This window comes from Cyanistes caeruleus, chromosome 5 (assembly GCF_971803275.1).
Source record: "Cyanistes caeruleus chromosome 5, bCyaCae1.hap1.1, whole genome shotgun sequence".
NCBI classification, from domain to species: domain Eukaryota; kingdom Metazoa; phylum Chordata; class Aves; order Passeriformes; family Paridae; genus Cyanistes; species Cyanistes caeruleus.
This window is the reverse complement of record NC_141705.1, coordinates 47,662,107-47,687,426: the sequence shown is the minus strand read 5'-3', so window position 1 is coordinate 47,687,426 and position 25,320 is coordinate 47,662,107. Positions and strand designations below refer to the sequence as shown.

Here is a 25,320-nt window from a genome sequence, read left to right as displayed (position 1 = left end):
GTCTTAGTATTGCCATATTTAGGCAGAGGTAGTAATAAACAAGGTTCATTGTATCCCCTAATTTTTATTTGGTTTGATCTTAATAAAATTAAAAGATTAGTATTAGCCTGATAAAAAGTGATCTTTTGATTTGTCCTATTAATGAGAACTACTTGAGTTGTCAAAATTACTCAAAGATAATACTTCCACAGACACACATAAAATGATTTACTTCTAGGGTGGCCATAAATTTTAGACCAATGTTTTCTGTTTCTCATTATTGCTAGACTTTTAACTTCTTGGTGGATGCAATGGCAGTAAGTAGAAATGTCTTTTTAAATAGCTATATTCGTAGGTGACATGCTATGCTAGGTATTTTCATTGAAAAGAGCATTTAAAGAAAGCATTTATGGTCAAGTCAATTTGATCTTAATTGACCTGCAATGAAATGGCACTCAGCTGATTTTATAGTAAGTTGAAACCGATGTTGTTTTGGCTCAACAGCATCAGCTGAGGCAGTTTTCTTTTGAAAATTTTGGTGTTTTAAAATTTGTTTTTGATCTTGGTGCATAGTTGTCAGCAGAAGGAAAAGCACATTTTCAGCTGATTCCATCATTGATCTGTAGGCAGAGAAGAATTGGGGTTTTTTGAGCTTCAGAAGCCCAAAACAGACAGACAGCATATTTGCACTGTCCATTTCTCCTATTCTGTGCTTTGGGACCCATACAAGGAGCTTAATTATTCATCTATTAAATGCATATTTGGAATTGCTTTAGCATCTTAGCATTTTGATATAAAGCATTGAATCTCCTTTAGGGCTATTCAAAAGATGGAAGAGTCATCCCCACCCATTCTTCAACACTTGATACCTAATTACCCAAAAGGATGAATTGTAGTAAACGAGAAATTTTTGTAAGAAATGAGGCTCCTCATGTAGAGCACGAGCTGAACATATCCTTGTGCCCTCCACAGCCCTGGATCAATTTCCACCGTTCTCCCCACACCAGAGGGCACCCAAGCAAAGGGACCAGGGGCTGAGGAGCATTCCTGCATCTGGCAGGGCTGAGATGGGTTCCCTGGTGCTCTCAGGATCCCCAGCCCATCCCTCTGAACCCAGGTCCTGTGGCAGAGTGGCTAGAAGGAAAACTGATTATTAATTCTGCTTTTTTTGCTGTGTCTCCTTGGAGAGCAGAGCAGGGCCTCAGGAGGGAGGTGCTGTCCCTGGGAGCAGAGCAAAGCTCCTCAGGCCTGTTGGGAAATTCTAGTAGAGGAGTAGTTAAACACCTGACAATGTCAAGATTTCAGAGACTTGAAATAAGGATCTGAATGGTTAGATAGTTTCAACAGTTTGAAAAAAACCCAAACAAACTGCAACAAACTTGGATTCTGTTTTAATTGCTATTTACTCGGGTTCAAGTTAGAGCAGTCCCATAAGAGTTAAAGCAGCAAGAGACCAATAAAGCTGGAGGAGGAGGGTTAAGGAAGGGTTTAAATTTCTCTTTTCTCTGGGCAGGTGTGTTTTGGTGTGGGTTCTTTGGGCACAGAAAGGCTCCAGTGGTGCTCAGGTGCCTGAGGCTGAAGGTGGCGGGAGGCGCAGCTGTGCCCGTGAGGCCGCGCGTGCGGAGCTGTGTCCAGCTGGGCCCAGCAGGAGCGGGATGTGCCTGTGGAGCAGGGCTGGAGGCGGCCCTGGGGATGTGTGGAGGCCTGGGGCAGCTGTGCTGTGCAGCCAGGCTGGGAGAGCCGGGGCTGTGCAGCCGGGAGAGGAGCAGGGGCCGGGGAGGCCTGACTGTGGCCTTCCAGTGCCCAGAGGGGGCAGAGAGCCATGGGGGAAGTGTTTTAGACGTGGAAGGGGAAGGTTGAGAGCAGATGTTTGCAAGAGCCAGGAGGGTGGTGAGTCAGCGGAACAGGCTGTGCAGAGAAGCTGTGGATGCCCTGTCCCATGAAGGTTCCAGGCCAGGCAGGACGGGGCCCTGAGCACCCTGATGGAGCGGGTGGCAGCAGAACCAGGCCATGGCTGCGGTGCCTCCATGGCCTTCGGAAGTTCATGGGTGAGCAAAGCGCAGCCCCGTTAGCTGGGCATGGAATGTTGGCACCGGTTGCCAGGGACACTCCTGCTCCCAAGGTTCTGTTGGCACGGAATCTGTTGAGCCAGTTGACGGATTCTCTACTGCGCAGCAGACACAGAGCATCCGTCTTCTCCATCCCGAGTGGGAAGTGAGAGCAGTTTGTTGACATTTGTGAGCCAAACTCTGGAGTGGCTGTACAGGTGAGTGCAGACAACGCTTGACAATTCTGATTGTCATGCTGAAGGGCTGGTCTGGGCTGCAGCGTGGGCTGCAGGTGGGCTCAAATGCCAGAGTCACGGACTTCCCCTCTAGCTCCGAACAGGACCTGAAGACGTGGGAATGGGAGTCTTGGGGCATGGGTGTATTCAAGAAAATTGGCATTCCAAATAGATAATCTCCCCTGTACTTTTCTGATAGGTTTGGAAGAGTGGTTTTGAGTCACTCCAAAACATCTGCAGTGGGCTGCCCAAAGGACACTAAGGGATTGATCACATCCCTGACATTCCTGTCTTGGTGTTTGTCCCACTTACATTGCTGGCGCTTTTAGATCACAAACCACCATGAGCTCAGTAAGTAGATCGCTACTCAGTGCTGATCTGAATCTTGAAACATTTTACGGGGTACGTCTAGGAAGCATTTCAAGGGTTTGTAGCAAAAGCACACGAGTAGAAACCTTTGCAAACTTCATCTAACTTGATGTTCTGGAATACTGAAAGATTTGGATTTCTGTGGGTGTTCAGAGCAATAGCTCAGAAATGCTTAGAGTGTGAGCAGGAGCCTGCCAGAATTGGGAACTGGTCTCCTCATTTTCAAGCTGTTGGGCCAGGCTCTTTCTTGGTGAGGCAGCTTGTCGGAGATCAGGAGTGATGTCTTTTTTCTGAGGAGATGCACTTAGGTGGGAATGGCCCATAGCACCATTGGATGCATATTGCAGCCTTTGCAGGAGTGTTTAGTGTATCCTTGTGTGCTGTCACTGGTGTGGCAAAAAGCAAGTGTCATGTTAATATGAGTGCGACAGAAAATGCTAAGGCTTTGTTCTCTCTCAGCGTCAGCGAAAGCGCCCGGGAGAGCCTCTTGAGTCCGGACCACCTCGGAAACGGAGAAGGCTGCTCCCCTTCAGCGCAGGTGGAAGTTGGCAGGCAGAGGCAAGAGGCCCAGAGGAAAGTGCTTCACCTGCTTTAGGGCCTGGTAAGAAGAAAAAACTACTTCTGGAGGCTTGGAGTTGATTTGAACATGTGCTTTTGCCAGTTCCTAGGCCCTTTCCTGTTGAGGAAGGGAACCTTGGGCTTGAGGAAGCACCTGGTGTGGCATCCCTAAACAACAAACCTAGTGGCAGCTGTTTTGGTTTGTTACTGACCTCTATACATTGGCCTCTAGTGGGAGATGAGCTGTGTAGCAAAGGCCCCAGGTGCTGCTCAAACACCTGGATGTGAGCTCTGAGGAGCTGGCAGTGACTGCAGCAGCCACAGTGTCGGTGGCAGGCTGAGTTAGGGATCTGCCAAGCTGGAGAAAGATGAAGAAAAATTAGTCATTAGCTGTGGCCCATTCTTCAGGGGAGCATGGACAGCATGGTACTGTAAAATTATTATCCCCTCTAGTTTTGATTGTTTCTTTCTCCTGTGTGCTAAACATTCCCCTGTGTGAGAGGAATGATCTGTTGGGGTGAACGTCTCATAAGCTGTTGTCACCCAACAGAACTTGTGAGGAGCTCAGGTGCTCTTCCTCTTGTTTTGCCCCTTCTGAGGACAGGGCTGGCAATGCTCCCTGTGGACTATTGAGGGCAAAGCTTGAGTGAAATCTTTGACACATTCCTGAAACATAGGGCACATTGAAATGAAGCACAGCCTATTCAACAGAGGCAGCCCATTTCATTGCTCTGCAATCTCCGACCTTCATTCTAATGTTCTCTTCTTTTCTGTTCATGGAGAATTCATAGGTGTGTCAGGCAAATCTTCTGAGGCTGCCACTGTTGGTGCTGGTGACTCTGCTATGGTAAGTAGTGACTGGCACACTCCTCTCCATATTGCATGCAGATTAATTTTCTTGCCCTCTGGAATCTTACTAAGTCCCCTGGCCTCCAAGGCTGAAAGATGCCTCTGATGTAGCACTTTAGACACAATTCCCAGTCACCTCCAAACACACTCACAGACACTTCAGCATGAATGTGAATCTTGAAACATTTTACGAGGTACTTCTAGAAAGGATTTCAAGGGTTTGTTGTCACAGTGTTTTAGGGATGGTGAGGCAGTAGCACACAGACTCTCTGAGGGGTTGTCCAAGAGAGCAAGTTTTATTATTCCAGTTCTTCTTTTCTAGACAGGTCTGAGAGGTAAAACTCTAATTGGTCATTAAAGCAACACATCCCGGTCATTGGACAATTGATACACCACCGCTCGACTTTTCTTGCAAGTAAACAACAAGGATCCTAAACAGCACCTGCAGAAGGTTGTTGTCCTTCTCCAAGCACTGTTTGGATTTCTCTTTATGCTTTCTCAGGCCACAGTAAGGAGCTTGTATGACTTAGTTTCACACAGCTATTGTGCTCCCTGCTTGCTTCTTGCATTTAGAACATACACTTTGAAACAAATGCACAGGAGTGGAAACCTTTGCAAACTTCATCTAACTTGATGTTCTGGAATAGTGGAAGTTTTGGATCTCTGTGGGAGCTCACAGCAGCAGTTCAGAAATGCTTAGAGTGTGAGCAGGAGCCTGCTAGAACTGGGAACTGGTCTCCTCATTTTCAAGCCATTGGGACAGGCTCTTTCTTGGTGAGGCAGCTTGTCGGAGATCAGGAGTGATGTCTTTTCTCTGAGGAGATGCACATAGGTGGGAATGGCCCATAGCACCATTGGATGCATATTGCAGCCTTTGCAGGAGTGTTTAGTGTATCCTTGTGTGCTGTCATTGGTGTGGCAAAAAGCAAGTGTCATGTTAATATGAGTGCGACAGAAAATGCTAAGGCTTTGTTCTCTCTCAGCGTCAGCGAAAGCGCCCGGGAGAGCCTCTTGAGTCCGGACCACCTCGGAAACGGAGAAGGCTGCTCCCCTTCAGCGCAGGTGGAAGTTGGCAGGCAGAGGCAAGAGGCCCAGAGGAAAGTGCTTCACCTGCTTTAGAGCCTGGTAAGAACAGAAACTACTTCTGGAGGCTTGGAGCTGATTTGAACGTGTGCTTTTGCCAGTTCCTAGGCCCTTTCCTGGGGAGGAAGGGAACCTTGGGGTGGAGGAAGCACCTGGTATGGCATCCCTAAACAACAAGCCCACTGACAGCTGTTTTGGTTTGCTACTGACCTCTATACATTGGCATCTAGTGGGAGATGAGCTGTGTAGCAAAGGCCCCAGGTGCTGCTCAAACACCTGGATGTGTGCTCTGAGGAGCTGGCAGTGACTGCAGCAGCCACAGTGTCGGTGGCAGGCTGAGTTAGGGATCTGCCAAGCTGGAGAAATATGAAGAAAAGTTAGTCATTAGCTGTGGCCCATTCTTCAGGGGAGCATGGACAGCATGGTACTGTAAAATTATCATCCCCTCTAGTTTTGGTTGTTTCTTTCTCCTGTGTGCTAAACATTCCCCTGTGTGAGAGGAATGATCTGTTGGGGTGAACGTTTCATAAGCTGTTGTCACCCAACAGAACCTGTGAGAAGCTCAGGTGCTCTTCCTCTTGTTTTGCCCCTTCTGAGGACAGGGCTGGCAATGCTCCCTCTGGACTATTGAGGGCAAAGCTTGAGTGAAATATTGGGCACATTCCTGAAACGTAGGGCGCTTTGAAATGAAGCACAGCCTATTCAACAGAGGCAGCCCATTTCATTGCTCTGCAATCTCTGACCTTCATTCTAATGTTCTCTTCAGTTTATGGAGAATTCATAGGTGTGTCAGGCAAATCTTCTGAGGCTGCTGTTGTCACTGTTGGTGCTGGTGACTCTGCTATGGTAAGTAGTGACTGGCACACTCCTCTCCATGTTGCATGCAGATTAATTTTCATGCCCTCTGGAATCTTACTAAGTCCCCTGGCCTCCAAGGCTGAAAGATGCCTCTGATGTAGCACTTTAGACACAGTTCCCAGTCACCTCCAAACACACTCACAGACACTTCAGCATGAATGTGAATCTTGAAACATTTTACGAGGTACTTCTAGAAAGGATTTCAAGGGTTTGTTGTCACAGTGTTTTAGGGATGGTGAGGCAGTAGCACACAGACTCTCTGAGGGGTTGTCCAAGAGAGCAAGTTTTATTATTCCAGTTCTTTTCTAGACAGGTCTGAGAGGTAAAACTCTAATTGGTCATTAAAGCAACACATCCCGGTCATTGGACAATTGATACACCACCGCTCGACTTTTCTTGCAAGTAAACAACAAGGATCCTAAACAGCACCTGCAGAAGGTTGTTGTCCTTCTCCAAGCACTGTTTAGATTCCTCCTTCTGCTTTCTCACGCCACAGTGAGAAGCTTGTGTGACTTAGTTTCACACAGCTATTGTGCTCCCTGCTTGCTTCTTGCATTTAGAACATACACTTTGAAACAAATGCACAGGAGTGGAAACCTTTGCAAACTTCATGTAACTTGATGTTCTGGAATAGTGGAAGTTGTGGATCTCTGTGGGTGTTCAGAGCAATAGCTCAGAAATGCTTAGAGTGTGAGCAGGAGCCTGCCAGAACTGGGAACTGGTCTCCTCATTTTCAAGCCATTGGGACAGGCTCTTTCTTGGTGAGGCAGCTTGTCGGAGATCAGGAGTGATGTCTTTTTTCTGAGGAGATGCACTTAGGTGGGAATGGCCCATAGCACCATTGGATGCATATTGCAGCCTTTGCAGGAGTGTTTAGTGTATCCTTGTGTGCTGTCATTGGTGTGGCAAAAAGCAAGTGTCATGTTAATATGAGTGCGACAGAAAATGCTAAGGCTTTGTTCTCTCTCAGCGTCAGCGAAAGCGCCCGGGAGAGCCTCTTGAGTCCGGACCACCTCGGAAACGGAGAAGGCTGCTCCCCTTCAGCGCAGGTGGAAGTTGGCAGGCAGAGGCAAGAGGCCCAGAGGAAAGTGCTTCACCTGCTTTAGAGCCTGGTAAGAACAGAAACTACTTCTGGAGGCTTGGAGCTGATTTGAACATGTGCTTTTGCCAGTTCCTAGGCCCTTTCCTGGGGAGGAAGGGAACCTTGGGGTGGAGGAAGCACCTGGTATGGCATCCCTAAACAACAAGCCCACTGACAGGTGTTTTGATTTGTTACTGACCCCTATACATTGGCATCTAGTGGGAGATGAGCTGTGTAGCAAAGGCCCCAGGTGCTGCTCAAACACCTGGATGTGTGTGTGCTCTGAGGAGCTGGCAGTGACTGCAGCAGCCACAGTGTCGGTGGCAGGCTGAGTTAGGGATCTGCCAAGCTGGAGAAAGATGAAGAAAAGTTAGTCATTAGCTGTGGCCCATTCTTCAGGGGAGCATGGACAGCATGGTACTGTAAAATTATCATCCCCTCTAGTTTTGATTGTTTCTTTCTCCTGTGTGCTAAACATTCCCCTGTGTGAGAGGAATGATCTGTTGGGGTGAACGTCTCATAAGCTGTTGTCACCCAACAGAACTTGTGAGGAGCTCAGGTGCTCTTCCTCTTGTTTTGCCCCTTCTGAGGACAGGGCTGGCAATGCTCCCTCTGGACTATTGAGGGCAAAGCCTGAGAGAAATATTGGGCACATTCCTGAAATGTAGGGCACATTGAAATGAAGCACAGCCTATTCAACAGAGGCAGCCCATTTCATTGCTCTGCAATCTCTGACCTTCATTCTAATGTTCTCTTCTTTTCAGTTCATGGAGAATTTATAGTTGTATCAGGCAAATCATCGGAGCCTGATGTTGTCACTCTTGGTGATGATGATGAATCTCCTATGGTAAGTAGTGACTGGCACACTCCTCTCCATGTTGCATGCAGATTAATTTTCATGCCCTCTGGAATCTTACTAAGTCCCCTGGCCTCCAAGGCTGAAAGATGCCTCTGATGTAGCACTTTAGACACAGTTCCCAGTCAACCCCAAACACACTCACAAACACATCAGCATACCTGAGAATCAGTTGCAGAGAGTGGATGAACACCCTAAAAGAGGTTGTTGCTTCAAGTGATTGAAAAGAGAGCCCATGATGATGAAATGATACCATTTACATTTGGAGAGAAAAAGGCTGCCTGAGGCAGATGAACCTTTGCTTTGCACAGAACCTTGGAGACAAGTGTAGGGGTATGTCAGAGAACGGGGTTTACTTGCTTCAAATCTCAGAGATGGCTGACTCACTACACCTTTTTTCAACCAGGACACTTCAGGGCAGGGAAACCCCAAATCCTCCCTAAATGCAGAAAAACTGAGAGTTAAAGACAGCAGGCTTCTTCAGAGGAAATGTGCCAGGGCTAGTCAGTGCATTTGCATGATTATTTGAGATTTTATGTATGAAGAACCATTGAAGTGTGATGATATTAACAGCTGCATGTTCTTTCTGCTTCTGTTCCCTCTAGTGCAGAGCCAGGAATTGTTATTAAGTGTCCAATTTGCATGGACTTTTACTCGGAGGTAAGGCTCCACCTCTTGTCATGCTTTGTGCTTTGTGGGAGGAGGAAGAAGCCAACAGGGGAGTTGCACAAGTCAGTTGGCTGATGTGGGCAGCTGGCTGGAAGCACAGCCCTTGCTGGGAAGCTCCACAAGTCCCTTCTTGGTGGTGAATGTAGAGGGAGAAGCCCTTGCCAGGACGGCACTGGCAGATCCTTTGGTCCCTCATTGTTCTAATTGATTGCAGATGCTCTCAAGTCTCATTTGCCTGGTGCCAATAGAGCAGCAAACTCGAATTCTTTCCTCCCAATACATGTTGTTGTTGTTTTCTTTCTTCTAGATTGGGCAAAGTGCACGAGAGCTTGTGTCAATCGTGTTCTGCAGCGCGTGCCTCCCTGCTGCCCTGGACACTACCAGCATGTGCCCAACCTGCAGAGCGGAATGCAATCCAGAAATGTATTTTCCAGTTTATTTAGGAGTGCTTCTGTTTCTCAGGAGTCAGATGGATCCTGGGGAATAGGCAATGTAGAGGCTTGTTTCTTTATGTATATAGTTCTTCCTGTACATAGTTCCATTTTTGCTGAGTTTAGTTAGAAATAAAGTTTTGATTGATTTAAATCTAGTCTGTCTGCTCTTCTGTGTTGGACTGTGCTGATAGACAGAGATGTGGAAATAAGGCTCTTGGTTTGAGCAGTCAGAAGCTCGTTCTTTTCATCACACTGTAGTCACTGATTTGGGGGAAATGTGTTAAAGCCATGGGCTTTGTAGTTCTTGTGGCCAATAAATAATAATTTAATAATAATTGACTAATAATTGTGGCCAATCAAGAGTGTGTTGTACAGGGAAAAGAACCAGGTGCTGCTTGGGATGCAAGGCCTTGTACTTCTCAGGCCACAATCTGGTGGATGTTTAGGTGCAAATGTCATGATTTCAATGCTCAGAGGATGGAGAGAGGAGCAGGTTGTGCATACACCCAGAAGATGGAGAGAGGAGCAGGTTGTGCACATACCCAGAAGATGGAAAGCAATTTTCTTGGAGAATAACTGGTATGTTAACAAACTGCTGCATTTCGTTTTGCAAGGTTTCATTAGAGTTAGAATCTGGAGGCTTTTGAAGGAATGTGTGTTTGAATGGATGAAGTTGGTTCCTGGCCTGGAGCTGTTAGCAGTACACTGTGTTGTAGTTCCCTTCCTTTAATTACAGCAGTTTAATCCTAAGTTACCTTGAAGAGAAATGCAATTGTCCAGAGATATAATAATTGGACATAAGAGAGGAAAGAAAATGACTTCTGTTATATAAAAGTAAAAAAGAGGCAAAGGCAGATCTCAGGTCAACAATGCAACAGTAAATTTGTTGTGCCATGAAATAGAAAACAGAAAACTAAACTTTCCTTACTTACAACATTGTTCTGAAGCCCACTTTTTTATGTCTTTTTCAGTTTTAGCATTTTTTTCCTTTGGATTTCTTTAATTTTTTTCACTTTTATACAGTAGCATATCAAAGTCGTTGGCAGGATTCTCATCACAGATCAGTTATTTTGTAATGATTAGGGAATGACAGATCAAGTGATTTTAAATGGTGTTGCAGATAAGGAGGAGGATTGAAACGCTTCACAGTTTTAGATTTTACGTGGGGATGTGATACCCATTTCTCAAGGAAGCTACCAAGTTAGATGGAAATCATAGATGTATTGCATTAGGGGACCTCCAAAAGGCCTTCCTCTTATTTTCCCAGGGGTGGAAATTAGAGTGCCCTCCATGTAGGTCCTAGAGTTGTCCTTCTGGCTGATAGATTTACCTTTCTGAAATTATTGGGAAACCTGCCCTGGCTCCACAACCTTTCAAAGAAGATAAGAAGCAGCCTCATGATGATTACAGCCAGCTCTCCCAGGACTCTCTGATGGGTCCTGTTTACTTCTATGGACTTGTATGAGCTAGAGAACTGTGCCCAAGTAGGGGAAATGAAGTTGTGGCTGTGGTAAGATGGGAAATAGGAAACGTGGACTAAACATGGAGGGTACATTTTCTGATCTCTGAAATAAACATAGGTATGCCTAAAATGTAATTTTAAACTTACTTAGGTAAAAATAAAAGATAAAACCCCCATGTAGTAGCTACCCTACTGATCAGATGTTTTAGCCTGATATTCTCCAGATAGTAGGGTACTTCTGGTGCAGGCATGTGAAGAGAAGCAGTGAGGTATAAATGTGCAGACAGAAGGGTTTGCTGAATGGAGCGTGGTTATTTGACATACTCCAGCTGTGGTACTCTCTCCCTCTAGCAATTTTGTTTCCTTTCCCTGCTGTATATTTGTAGGAAGGTTTTTGATCTGGTATGTTCTGGACTGTGAACCATTTCCGGATTATCTGTGCCTATTTGAATTGATAGAGGTAAGAGCTGCTTATGTGGTGTTTGGGTTTTTTTTCCTTTTTTTGACCAGCTTATCTCAATTTTGGTTGCATTCAGTCTGTATAAAAAAATACACATTAAAACACAATCATAAGCTGAAGAAAATCATGTAGGTGATTTTAATAGCTTGTATGCAAAGAATCCTACTATTTTGCAAAGAAAATACAAAAATGGTGGTCTGGGATATCATAACTAAGTTCTTGTAGAGCTCTTAGAGTGCCAATAAGCTTGCAAACTCAAAGTAAAGTGATTGCATTATATAACATGAATATTTCTTTGTGATATTTGTATTTAGCCAGTGGAATTTCTCACAACAACTACCATTGAGCTGGGTTTTAAATTAGGGTTTTAAATTGAAGGTGTTTTAAATAAGACAACAAAGTTATGCATGGTTCAAGTAGATGGTAGGGAAGGATCATGAGGGACAGTATCCTCATGGTTTAGAACTTAGGCTGAGAATTTTGAGCCAACTGATCTTTGTTACAAACTTTGCTGCTCCTTTTTCAAAGGCATCCAGTCCAGATCACTTTTGGCAACCAGAAGAACCAAGGTTCTGATTCACGACTGCAAATCCCAGGCACCCTCCTTCAACTGAGGTCTGCAGTGGGTGACTTCCTAAAATTAACTTTCATTCAATTTTATTCTGCAGCTATGAAAATGTAGAATTGCTGAGCTTCTGGTTATTTTGGGATCCAGCTAACATTACTTTTCAACTTAAATTGTAGATACTTTCATGAATAGATACCCATTTTTATACCCATTTTCAGTGTTACAGTTCCTGAGCTGTAAGGTATATATTTTGCTATGGCTCAATATAACCTTGGACGATGACATGTTGGGCTGATAACAACTCCTGGTGTATTTTATTGGCATTGCTCTCTTAAAAAAATCACATCAGATATAGAGTATTGAGCTGCCTGAGAGGTCAGCAGTTATAGTAGATGTGTGTAATTTTGCACACATTTAGCTAATTTTGTAGAAAGAGCTAATGTTTGGCCCCCGTGAAGGTTGTTTTTGTTCATCTGGCATGCTTCCATTCAAATACCCATTTAATGTGGTCACCAACTACAGAAATAGTTAAACAGTACTGTAAATGGACATGTTTTCTTTGTTGGGATGATCGCTGACACACTGAATTCTTTTCATTAAGTAATTTGACCACAAGCATCTCTTTACTTTGGAAAAAGGAGGAAAAAAGCTCTAGAAAATACACTTCCTTTTCATATTTGCAGTGTTTATATAGGGGGATATACTTAGAATTTCAGGATAAATTGCACAAGGCATTGGAAGAAAATCAAGACTAAAATAAACATTCAGTTCCTCAGTTCCTCTTTTTTTTGGATTTGACCATTGCACACAAACATTTGTTATAAATAGATACCTCATTCGTGTTGGAGTACCATTTTACATTCAAAGTAGGATTCTGGAAAAGAAAATCCTTTTCAAAGTGATCTGAAGCAAACATGCAATTTGAAACTTTTGGTTAGTTTATGAATCTTTACTACAATTGGATTACATTTATATGCTCTGTAGTAAATACCAAAAAGCCCTCTGAAGTAAAACATGTTCCAGCTGAATAATCCTTACTGAGAGAACTTGCAACTGCAATTGTTTTTAGCTCAAGTTTATTCTTTTACAAGAATAAACACCACTGGTGCATACACTGCCAACCTGGCAGACATAAATCAGCTAATTAATTTGATGGTTGCTCTTACCTTACTTGAAAGAAGTGGGAGCACTCAAGTTCTGAGGAGAACACAGCACCGTTCTGTGTCTACCACCCCTATACAGAATTTGCTACTCTGTGTGGAGATTGCTGGAAAATATAGTTTTATGTTTTACCTTGTGAATCTAATCTTGAAGAATGTTAGTGCCTCTCTGAAGATATTTTAACTATGAAAATGTAGGCACACATGCACAAAAATGCTAGGAATTAATACTTATCTTCACTTACAGAGAAGAGTCAGTGCAGTGCAGAAGACAGAAATATGAAGTTTTCAGCTGGTGTTCTCAAGCTGTACTTTTGAAGAGTAGTACTTTCTGCCTGGATGATCAAATCCACTAGATTAATTTCTTATATGAAACAAAGCAGGTTTCTGCAAATGCTGTCTGACTCTTATATGAATGCACCTTTCATTTATTGAGAAAGAGTAGAAAATACTTTTATTTGGTAATTTTATGGTTTGAACCAAGAAAATCAAAGCCGAATTTGACACCCATGAAAGCAAATAGGAAGAAAATACTCAAAACAGTAAATGCCAGAAAGTGCTAGTTTAATTCTAATCAAGACCTTGCTGTGCTGTCGCTGTGTGAGGAGTGAGAAACTCAGGTTTTGGGATGCAGAAGGAATCTGTAGAAATGTCTATGAGAGGTGTCCCTAGGGTGCACTGATACACTACTCCTTGGGGTTGCATATACTCTGTTGGGTTGCTCTAGAAGTGAGCACACCTAAATTTTCATTATCAGTGCTATTGACAGTGTCGGGGAAATGATTCACAAACTAAATGAATTAAAAGTTCAGGACAACTAGGTTTGGCTTCAATATTTGTTTGTTTGAATCCAGAAATCATAATCTTCTGGGAGCCAAGAACCAGAGATTAGTATCTTTGGTGTCATTTACAGCACAAACACACCTAACCCTTTAAGTGGACTTCTTTTGGTTTCCTCCTGATTTAACATGTTTAAAATATATTCATTTTTTCTTAGGTGATCACTGCCTTTCCTTTCAGTGAAAGTATAAACTGAGTATTACGCAAGCCTGACAGTCTGGTTTTCTGATGGGCAGATGACTGTTTTTAACTGCACTTAAAGGAAAAATGACACCTCATTTACCTGGATAGTTTTCCTCTGCCTTTGAGAGCTGACAGTTTGTCGCTTTAAAGGTGCAGCTTTTACACTATTCAGATAATTGCAAAATATTTTACAGAAGCTCAGGCTATGGTTCTTGAAAGAAAAGAGACCTTTCTATAGACTCTTTCCTGTCTACCTTTTCAACTCTAATAGTTCCCCTACTTGATCAAGAATACTTCTCAGTCATGGCTGGTTTATGAGCATATAGCAACTAGTGTCAGCTACCTGGGCTTGCGCAAAGCATTTGTCCCACATAAAATCCTTGTCTCTGAGCTGGAGAGATGTGGGCTTGATGGATGGACCACTGAATGGATAAGGAAATGGCTGCATGGTTGCACTCAAAGAGTTGTGGCCAATGGCTTCATGTCCAAGTGGAGAGCAGTGACAAGAGATGTTCCTCACGAGTTGGTGTTGCGCCTGGCACTTTCTAATGTCTTTGTCTGTGACATGGACAGTGGAATTTTAGTGCACTCTCAGAGAGTTTGCTGATGATGAGAGTTTGCAAGCTGAGTGGTGTGATTGACATGCTGGAGGGAAGGGATATCACCCAGAGGGACATTGGCAGGCTCAGGAGGAGGGTACATGCAAACCTCATGATATTCAGCAAGGCCAAGTGCCAGGTCTTGCACCTCGGTCAGGGGAACCCCGAACACAAATACAAGCTGGGTGAAGAATAGATTGAGAACAGCCCTTGTTGCACTATATTAGGAACGGCCATGGAAGTACGACACGGGCTCTCTTCAGGGTTTCACAAGAGAGCAAGTTTTATTATTCCAGATCTTCTTTTATAGACAGGTCTGAGAAGTTGCGAGAGGTAAAACTCTCATCGGTCATTAAACCAACACATCACCATTACTAGACAGTTGGGTACACCACCCCTTGACCTTTTCTTGCAAGAAAACAAGGATACAAATTACGCCTGCAAATGTTGTCCTCCAAGGACAGTATGGATTCCTCCTTATGATTTCTCAGGCCACACTTTCTCAGGCCAGTCTGAGAAAGTTATGTGACCTGGTTTCACACAGGCTCTGTGCTCCCTGCCTGCTTTCAGCATCCATAATCCCCCTTTTTTCTTTTAGGGTGGAAAGGCAACATTTGTAATCTCCTGATGGGCCCTTGCAGGAAAGAGAACAAACAGCATCAGAGGTTCCTTTAGTAACTTGTTGATTACTAGATGAGACCTTGATTGGACACCGAGTTAGAATGGTCAGGGAGGTTCTCCGGCACATGCTATCAAATCTTTCATGCATTACCATCAAGTCCTTTTGTTCATTCTTGCAAGGAGTCAATTAAACTTGGTACATTGAAGTGACTCTGAATGTGCAGGAAAAATTTTCAATCATGAAACAAGGTGGTACCACTGACCTCTTTTAAAAGTGAATAATCCAAACGTTTGGTTATGTCTGCTATATAAGCTGATTCAATGACAAAATTCAGGGGTACTTAACTGAGCCAAACTTGGTTCGTGACCTTTTAGCACTTGCTAGTCAGATTCATCCTTCCAGATATCAATAGCTTTTCCTGTTTCTCACAATTTTCAAATTGTCTCAAATGAGCAATTAATTCAGACAGCATGGGTGATGTTTTTTGTTTGTTTGTTTGTTTTTTATTTTGTTTTGTTTTTTCTTAATCCTACTAGGGAAATTTTAGACAAAAACATTCCGGCAGGAATGCAGGGGGACAGCCTGGCTGAGGACCAGTCCCACTCATCTAATTTTTCCTCTGGGAGTGAGCTGGGGCAGGATACTGCACTGGGACACTCCTTCCCCTGTGCTGGCAGAGGCATCCAAACACAGCAGCATCCTGAACATGGGATAACTCAGAGATGACCATCAAGACCAGCAGTCTAGATCCTATTTGGGGGCGTCCTGGATGTGGCTGAGGACTGTCATGTGGGCAGGCAGCATCCTTCTTGCTGCAGTTTCAGGCAGGGCATGAGCCTGTCATCAATCACTCCCCTGTGCCAGGTGGCACCAGTCACACACATCCCTTGCTGACCCTGCCTGCTTTCAGCATCCATAAGGCCTGAGGAGAAGGACTTGGGAATGCTGGTGGATGAGAAGCTCAACACAGCTCATCAATGTGTGTCCTCTGTCTGTCCACAGAACTGGTCATTAATTTTGTCACTAAGTCTGTTACTTGTGGATTCTGTGGAGCTCTGCAGGACTATTTTTAATTTATCTTGGAACATTTTGATACAGTCTGAAAAACAGTTTTTAAAATTGTCAATAGATTTGTTGCATTCTTTTTTAGATTTTCCCTCTCTTTTAATGATATTCATTACAACTCTTTCTGAAATTTTCTCATTCTGTCTTCTCAAGAGTCTCCTCATTACTGATGGAGAAATCTTCTAGTCTTGTGCTCCCAGTCTAAGTCAGGACAGTTTTGTTTCTCTGCCTTAAGAAAATTGCAGTTCAGGAGAATTGTGGTTTGTTTCAACAGTTCAGGCAAGTGTTGGATTGCATTTTAAAGGAAACACAATGCTTATTGTCTCCTCTTGAAAGGTAACCCTGAAAACACATAGAAGTCTTCAAAAGTGTTATTTACCGATTTGAAATATACAGCTTCAAAATGAACATAGTATGAAATACTATGCATTGTTTTAGCAGACTGTAAAATAATCAGTAAATGTCCACCAAACCCTGTAGATAACCCTGAAACTGCTTAATTTCCTACTTGCCAATAATGTCCAGTGACAGGACAAGAGGCTATGGACAGGAGATTCCACCTGAATGTGAGGAAACACTTTTTCACTGTGAGGGTGACTGGATATTGGCATGGGTTGCCCAGAGAGGTTGAGGGGTCTTCATCCTTGGAACTATTCAAAAGCTACCTGGACAAAGTCCTGGGCAACCAGCTGTGGGTGACCCTGCTTGAGGAGGGAGGTTGAACCAGGTGACCAACAGAGGTCCCTTTCACTCTCAGCTATTCTTTCAGAGTTTGCAGTTTAAAGTTGAACAGAGAAGCTGGGTCAACAATATCAAAACTAAATGAAAACTCTTCCTCAGAGCATCTGCAATGGGTTTTCCTTCCTGCAACTTCCCCTTGGTATCTCAAAATATACTACAAATTTTCTGTATGTCAAAACAAGATTTTTGAAATTAAATAAAGAATTCCATTAGACAGCCATTTTCCCCTTGAGAATAGCAATTTAAAATCATTTATATAAGCAGTTCTAGGTCAATTTATCAGCAACCAGTACCAGAGGATGCATGTCATTACACAGCTATAGCTGAGTTAGGCAACCAAAGATACAGCATCTGAAACCAAAAGAAACTGAGGGAAAACCAGGACCAAGAGTGATTTATTTATTTTCAGCTAATTCACTCCATCTTTGCTAGAATTTATATAAAGATCATTCAGGTTCATTATGAAAAAAATAAAACCGCCTAAAGGACCAGGTTAAAGTAGTGCTTGATCATTTCTCTCTGGAAAGGCATTGTCATAATTTATAATTTATATAGGAAGTCTGGGCAGCACACCCATACTTGCTCTCTCCTTCTCCCCCCCAATATTGGCACGAGCCCAAGGCACAGGGAGAAACAGTTATGAAAACTGTTTGATAGTCTAAGCTGCTACCTTAGGCCGTTGTGAATAATTTTCTTCTGGTTCTGTATCTCCCAGTGTATTTCTTGCTGTAAGGACCATAATTCGTGAGCAGGAACAATTGAATCCACACTGCACCAGGTTATTTGCTTCTTTTGTGAAAAAGACAATTCTGGTAACTTTTCAGGCTGATTTATGGCTCTTCCTTATATACTAAAATCTTATGTAACCCAAGAAGTCATAGCTTGCAGTTTTGGCTCATGAGAGAAGACTTAGCTGAAGTCCATAATTTTTTCAGGTAATATACAAAACTGCTGGCCTGCTTAATTCAATACAGTTCCTATTAGAATTATGATCAAGAACTTGTCTTCATGTAAATCTCTTCTGTTAATGAAACTTTTTTCTTTCCTGGTGATTACATTTTTGTTTTTTGGTTTTTCTTCTTTTTTTAAGAATCTGTCATCTGCCTCTAATGTTGTACAGAAGGTTTTTATGCATCTCTTGCCCATGAAAAACACAGTGTACTGTTGATCCTAAGTGTGTATTTTCTTGCCATATAAGTAATATTTCCATGGTAAATTCCACTAAGGCTGAATGTCTTGCTTGTGCCTCAGTTTTGGTCTCTTCCCTCTGACTGCTAAATGCATGTGCATGCAGGCCATGGAGATGCTCATGATTTAAGTGACAAAATACTAATGATGATGTATAGAACGGTGTCCCTGTGTCCAAGCATTTGCCTTCCTGAGGAAAGGAGGCAGCATCAGGCATTGGCTGCACTGTGTAAAACTGGACATGAAGAGCTGTAGCATGATCTGAAAAGTACATGCTGTAAAGCAGTAGGAGTTTTATTGGACTCAGTGTATTACTGGAAGAGTAGAACCTTACAAAAATTACATGGAAGAAAGGGAGGCAAAGTTGACTCTCCCCCTAATGAACAGGTTAGTATTAAATTTGGGGGATTATCATTTTGATCCCCTTAGAAAAATATGCTTGGTATCAAAGTTGGTAATGTGAAAAGCTAGAAATATTTTTGAATTATATAGGATTTATCTCTATAGAAGGAAATTGGATACTACAGTGTCTGACAGGTTGGATGACTTTCTCACCCTTTCAAGAAAGTTTACTGAGGGAGAGCTGGAGTACAAGAGTGATTTAACTGATTGAATTTGCTGTATTTCCTTGATACCTTATAGTTTTCTTATTACCATGGGACTCATAGAAATTCTTACCTGCCACGTGACAGAGATATTTACTCAATAAATTTTACTTTTAAATATATCACAGAATTGCATAGCCCCAGAGGAAAAGTAGAGACATTGAAAGTCTCATAGAAAATTTGGACTTGGATTCTTTCCTTCTGTCCCATTTTGTAAGAGGTGTACATGTTACATTAGCAGCACAAATGCAGACCGTGACCCTGCTTGCCATTAACTGCAAATCAAGTGGTTTTTACACAAGTCCTAGTGTGATTTAGTGACTTGGGATAGCGTGGGACTTGTGGTCAATTTTCTCAGCCTCAAAGAGGGTGAAATACCTAGAAAAGAGGGAGGATGGATTTGTGGTTGAAGTATGAAATTAGAAAACAGGAGATCTGTTTCTTGTTTGATGACAGATGACTTAATTTGTGGAAAAGTAATTTTCTGTTCCTTAATTTCTGCTTATGTAAATGGGAGTGTTATTGACTGATTCTGCTGAATATAGGACTTGATTTATTAAAATTCATAATGTGCTTTAAGACAAGGAGGAAGTCAATATTAGGAAAGTGGACTTGAAAGGACTTATTTAATACCTTCCTCAAAGAAAAGTTACTTAGCAGTGGAATACTCTGAAAGCAATGACTTCTGTCGGTGTGGTTATGCCCAATTCATAGGTATATAAAGCAATGAAGATAAATTTTAAAGTTCTTTCCATGTGATTTCTGTCATATCTACTATATTCTATCATCTACCATATTTACCAATATCTATCAGCCTAAAATATCTGCCACTTATATATTTATAACTCTTTAACTCTTTTTTTTTATTATTTTATTTTATTTTTTTTTTTAATATTGCCTGTCCAGATGATGCCAGGGAATATTCCAGAAACTGTTTCTCTTCTGTTAGTTTTCCCCCTCGGGAATGGTTATAGCAACAAAGAGCATACCAAAAGCTGGAGTTCATCCTGCAGCAGAAGCTTGGAACGCTGAGACTGCTGGGAACAGCCTACCCCAGGTGAAGTGAAAGTAGGTAGTGCTGTTAGAGAGAAGCAGGTCCCATGCACACAAGGAAGGTTCATTTCACTAAACAAAACTGTAAATAAGCTTGTCTTCCTTAGAACAACTTCCTGTTGCTTATATGTGTTTTTAGTTGATGTTCTGTGTATTACCAGCTACATGTACGACACATGACAGTGATTCTTGATTCTTTAATGAAGTACACACTGCAAATATACTCTGCACTGTACTGTTGTGGGTTTTTGAAACATCAGTACTGTCTTGAGCAGTGCACTGAACACATTCCTGCATGTGTAGTTAACCTGTAGTGTGCCAGATGTCACTCTGTCACACTCACCATCCCAGAAGCAGCAGTTGCCCTCACCAGTTTTACCCTCCCTGCAGCAGAATTAGCAAGCCTCTCTCTCAAAGCATTTCTTCACTCTCTGCTGCCTTATCACCAGAATTCAGTTTTGTGTGCAGTCAGATGTGCCTTCATCACTTATGGTGCAGAATACAGGAATAGGATATATACCTGGGGCTTCATTCCATGGGAAGTTATAGATAATTCAGAAACTAATGGGCTTGCTAATGGCATGGTCAGCTGTAAGTATTTTCAGCTGCAAGTATTTTCAGCTCCTCCTCTGCTTTCATCACAGTGTATATTACCAAGTTGAGGGTCTTAATTTGCATAGAAGGGTCTCAATCTGAGCTCAACATACCCGTGAGACTAGAAGTCTGAGACGAAGATAATGACTGATAGTGTGTCTTTTTTGGCATGAGAAACATAAAGATAATTATGGAGGAATGGAGAAGAGTAAAAAAAAAAACCAGGAAGGATCACTATGATTGCGTAAAATGAACACCTTTTCAGACAAAATTCCCCTTCCTATGAGTTTTGCCTTTTTTATACACAAGGACAGCAACATTGCTGTACAAAATACTATCTTCCTCCATGTTTCTGCTTCATTGTTGCTAATTTGCAGCTAAAAACCTGACTATGGAATTAGGCTTAACCAAGTGTCTTGTCAGTATCTCTGAAGAAACTTTTTTGGACACTTGTTCTAGTCAATCATCTGAGTGCTTGATGTGCAGCTGCTGGACTTCTATTGTTACTTTAGCTTTGCTGGACATCAGGTCAGCCCACCCACTGGCATCTGCATTTTGCCAGACTTTCATACTGCTTTGCTAAACATAAGGCACGAAAGGGCTTTTTATTGTCATACTGCCAACAACTTCTCCATCTCCATCTTTTATATACAGTATCTTGAAGAATACCCATACAACTCAGTACACCTTTAATTCTTCAAGACGTCTGGTTCTTTGACAGCTCACTCAGTAATCCTTCTACTGTCGTGGATATGAGAAACTGCCTTGTTAAGAAAACTCCACTAGTGATGATTAACCATTGCCAAAACAAATGAATTTGTGAGTGGATGTTCAGTCCCACTGATAGGTATGGAAATGTAATATGTGATCTTTCAGCAACTGGTTAACTGTTTTTTTTGGGCTGATGCTCCAAAACAAATTGTAAAGGCAGCAGAAGTTAACCAAGAGCAGACAATCTTAATTTGAGCAGGCACCATGTCTGACCAGCTCACTAGCATTAACATACAAGAGAGCCAAACAGGCTGCTGAGGAAGTCTTAAATACTCAGAGCAGCCTGGAGAGATTAAATGATTTTACTGCCATTCGTGAGTGAACATGCTTTAAAGGAATAGTGGGTGCTTTAAAGTTGCTGTGAACATTAAGTACCATTATGTAGCATTGCATTAAAGGAATTGATTTTATGACATGTCCCTTTGGACATGAGAGGGAAAGTGTCAGGTTGCCCTAGACCCCAATTCAGAGTGATGTTCAAATGTTGTTTTTGGCACTTGTCCTGGACTCAGCTGTGGTGTAATTTGGGAATGCTTTTTTACTGCAAGCTGGAAAGATGCATGCAGATGCTGTTAGCAGAAAAAAAAAAAAAAATCCTTGTGGTTATCACAAATAGGTTATCTCCCCTTTTGCCCATTAATTTTTGACAGTGATTTTACTATGCGTGGTCTGTTATACCACATCACACATCCAAGTGAAAAAAAGCACTTATCCATCAGTCAAGAGCTGGCAATCAGCTCTGTATTTCAGTAAGGATCTAATACAAGCCAGATGCTCTTCTGTCTTTCCCAAGCAGCACCATGTCATTGCATTCTCTGCTTGGCTATCAGCTTCTCACTGGAGTGGAGGGAACTAGGTTTGGTCCTCAGTGCAGTTTTTTTTTTATTTGAGTCCTCTAAGGGGACTTGCATGTTATCTGAGCACAGGTAGAAGCACCTTGCTGAATCATCCCCATGTAGCTCCTATAGTTGGTATTTCTCTGTGTCTGAAAAGTTCTGGACTGATGTTGTGGGCTGATGCTGTGGACAGAAAGCTTATCATGGGGATTGTGTGGTCATGAAAAGATGAGAAAAAGAGGGGAAGGAGCATTGGAGGGGGTCTTCTGCTCAAATGTGAGCAGAAAGTGGTAAAACCATTCTGAGGAAAGGTGTAATTTTTGAAGGCTTACTGGCACAATTTGTATCATGTGCAAAAAATGTCCACCTTTGTGCAGTATTACTTGAATTATCGGTGAAGTGTTTTGAGGGTGGAAAATTCTCTGCTCAGAACTACCAACTGAAATCTGAAGCTTTAAGTTGTGGTTGATATCCAACTATTTCCTGAAGGGTTTGGCTTTGTGTTATAGCACAAACCAGAGAAAATCCTTGTTTGCTGCTTCTAGGCTACAGCCAGACCCTTGTAGGAGCAGCTGATGAGGTTTAACCTTGATGTGGGCACAAATCAAACGAACGCTGTAACTCAGTCCAAGTGGTTGACCCCATCTATCTGTAATCAGAGAGATCTCAGATCAGCTCTGACCCTAAACTGGTGACAGGCTGCTATTAGAAGTGTCCTTTGGCAAGTCCCAAAGCCATAGTTCATAGAAACCAAACAAAAATAAGGGCTGTATTTTAACATGTTAGTAGAACAGATACATGTTAGTAGTACAGATACAGTCATTGCTCTTGGTAGCGGTGCAAGCACATTACACGAGGTGTGGTTAGTGTTTAAACTTGTCACTTTTTCTTCCGGACAAGGGCTGGAGCACCTGATGCCAGCACCTGAGAGCTGTTAATAGGAGTGTTTGAGACAGGGAAAAATCATATACACCTTGTAAGTCTTTAAAAAAGCTTTGTTGTTGGGGAGGTTTTGTTGGTAAAAGAAGGCCAAATCGTAACGCTCTTGGCTTTAGACGGGAGCTTTGCAGAGAGGAGGGCGTAACCATCTTCCTTCAGGAAGTTCAAGATACAAAAGCCCACGACGAGGAAGCCCACCCTCCTCGGTGCCCCCAGACCGCGCTTTGTGCCTGGCTGTCCGCAGCAGCTGGGGCTCGCTGCCGCTCTCTCCCGCCCCAGGTGTCCCACGCCCGCCAGGTGCCCGTGGCGGGGGAGGCGGCCCCGGGCGGGCCTCGGGCGCCTCTGCCGGGGGCGGGCGGCGCTGCCGCTCCCCGCGCCGCGCCTCCTGCGCCTGGCAGCCAGGCGGGCGCCCAGGGACCTGGAGAGGGAGAGGGGAAGGGAGGGCGCCGAGCTCGCCGCCGCCCCGGAGCTGTGGCAGTGCGGCCGGCCCGGGCGGCAGCCGGACCCCCGCCCGCCCGGCAGCGGGAGCGCCCCCGCCGCCACCGCCCGTCCGCCCGCCCGGGGCCGCCTCGGCGGCCAGCGGAGCCCCCGCCGGCCATGGAGCTCTCCCTGCGGCTGCTCCTGGCGTCCTGCCTCTCGCTGGGGGCGGCCGGGGAATTTGACAGAAGGTAGGCGCGGGGAGAGCGGGGGCGGCCGGGCAGGGCGAAGTCGGGGTTCCCTCGTGGGGAGAGCGGAGGGAGCCCGGGCTCTCCCCTTTTTGACGCGGGGCGCCGGGGTGGCCCCCGGGCTCCTGCCTGGCACCGGTGCCCTGCGAGGCGGGGCGGCCGGAGCCCCGGTGCGCAGGTGGAGGCGCGGGGCCGCCGGTGCCGCTCCCGGCGCTCCCCGGCCCGGAGCCCGCCGGCCCCAGAGCCTCCCGCCCCCGCCGAGCGCCGCGCCGCGCTCGAACCCGAAACACGGGCTTAGCTACAGGAGGGGTTCATTGCTCTGGCGGGGCTGCGTCCCGCAGGAATTAAAAACAAAGCGCATCGCGTGCTGTAGAGATAAAATTAGCTTATTGACGCCCGGAGGCACTCGGAACAGACGGCGGCGGAGATCCCCACTCAAGTTTTGACACGAAGCTCGGGGCGCGTGTGCCCGCGGGCCGTGTCGTGTCAAGTGTCGTGCCGTGTCGTGCCGTGTCGTGCCGTGTCGTGCCGTGTCGTGTCGTGTCGTGTCGTGTCGTGTCGTGTCGTGTCGTGTCGTGTCAGGTGTCGCGACCGGCGGCGCTGGCAGCGGGCACTGAGCCGTGCGGGGCAAGCGGCCGGCCCGACCCCCGCCCTCCCCAGGGCTTCTCCTCTTTTTACAGCGTTTGTTCAAATGCAGCGCTCACGGGGCTCCAGCCTGTCGTCAAAAGACATTTCTGATTCCTGTCAATAGTCTGTAACTGTGTGAGGCCGTGGTATCTTTTCCTTGGAACAAGGGAAAACTACAGCTCTCCTTGTATGTTTAATTTCTGTTCAGGAGTCCAAGAAGCTTTTGTTTTCATTCATTTTTTTTTTCGTTTTATGTTTCAGTGGGAAAGTTTGGCCGTATCAGTGAGAAAATTTTGCCATATGTTGTGAACTAAAACAATGCCTAAACTTTATGATGGCGTTTATTCCATACTATAAATTCTGGTTCAGACTTCTGAACTTCGGTTCAGTGCCAGCCTGGGAGTGGCAGCAGTGAGCATCCTGCAAAGCATCTCAGCTTTTTTTTCAGGCTTTGCTCAGTTATCCCAATTACCTTTTCCCCTCCTCACCTATTGTCATTTACATTTTTTTTAACTAAACCAAGTATTAATGATAGAAATATCCTAGGCTCAGCTGAGAGCAGTTACTCCCTTCAAAAAAGGTTAAAAAACCCCAAAATACATCTCTGTGCAGGAGAGGTTTTTGCTGTTCTTTGTCTTCTGGGGTTTTTTTTGCTTGGTTGGTAAGTTTTTTGGTTATTTTTACTCTAGTATGATTTTAGTTACTTTCAAACTGTTTCACCAGGCTTTGTTGAACTGTCTTGTACAGGTGGCCCAGACAAATAGTGTCGTCTGCAGGACTGTGTCGGTTTGGGAGCAGAATCGACTGCTGCTGGGGCTGGGCCCGCGTGTCCTGGGGACAGTGCCAACGTGAGTATCACTGCTGCTGGGGCTTCTAGTCACTTGTAGATAAGGCTTGGACATACCTAGTCACGTCTTCACATGTTCACACACATCCTTACAATGCAGGGCTAGGCTCTTGCACGTGTGCGCCTGACTGACTTAGAAGGATGCTGTCATGTTAAAAATCTGTCTGTTTTTAATGGTGCTAAAAAGTAAGGTAACATGGAGCTAGGGCAATGAGGATTTGGACATTTCTTTTTGATTTCTGCTTCATTTTGTGCTGTGATCTGATAACCTGGTATAACTACAGTGTTACAGGCACTGTAGGGGGATAATATTTGCATCCAAAAGGAAACCAAAATTACTGATGTTTCACTTAGAAAATTGATGGAAATGTTCCAATTAAGTATTAAGCTCAAGCATTCTTTCAGTAGCCCCAAACTAAAGAAATAAATCTGTCTGACAGCATCCTTTTCCTGGGTCACACGTGAAGAGAAACAT

At 44.1% G+C, this 25,320-nt stretch overlaps 2 protein-coding genes across 6 annotated transcripts in view; both read left to right on the top strand.

The window, feature by feature from the left end:
• The first annotated feature begins 981 nt into the window (after positions 1–981).
• Positions 982–9,171, top strand: LOC111945516 (uncharacterized). 2 transcript variants are annotated; one of them, XM_086888319.1, is made up of 10 exons: positions 982–2,245; positions 2,463–2,614; positions 3,092–3,233; positions 3,973–4,037; positions 5,023–5,164; positions 5,889–5,968; positions 6,951–7,092; positions 7,826–7,908; positions 8,523–8,577; positions 8,894–9,171. In XM_086888319.1, exons 2-9 carry the CDS (start codon positions 2,606–2,608, stop codon positions 8,544–8,546), a joined length of 687 nt encoding a protein of 228 aa, XP_086744445.1. In that variant the 5' UTR covers positions 982–2,245; positions 2,463–2,605; the 3' UTR covers positions 8,547–8,577; positions 8,894–9,171. The 2 variants fall into 2 exon arrangements, with proteins under 2 accessions (XP_086744445.1, XP_086744446.1); XM_086888320.1 differs by having other exon boundaries at positions 1,009–2,245; positions 5,898–5,968.
• A 14,058-nt stretch (positions 9,172–23,229) lies between these two features.
• Positions 23,230–25,320, top strand: part of NPNT (nephronectin) — a 49,181-nt gene continuing 47,090 nt past the window's right edge. For 2 of the 4 annotated variants that reach the window (XM_086888290.1, XM_086888288.1), the window contains exons 1-2: positions 23,272–23,374; positions 24,746–24,846. In XM_086888290.1, coding sequence (XP_086744416.1) covers positions 23,304–23,374; positions 24,746–24,846 — 172 coding nt within the window. In that variant the 5' untranslated portion in view covers positions 23,272–23,303. Of the gene's footprint in view, positions 23,375–24,745; positions 24,847–25,320 lie in introns of all 4 variants that reach the window. The other 2 variants (XM_086888291.1, XM_086888289.1) reach the window with 2 other exon arrangements.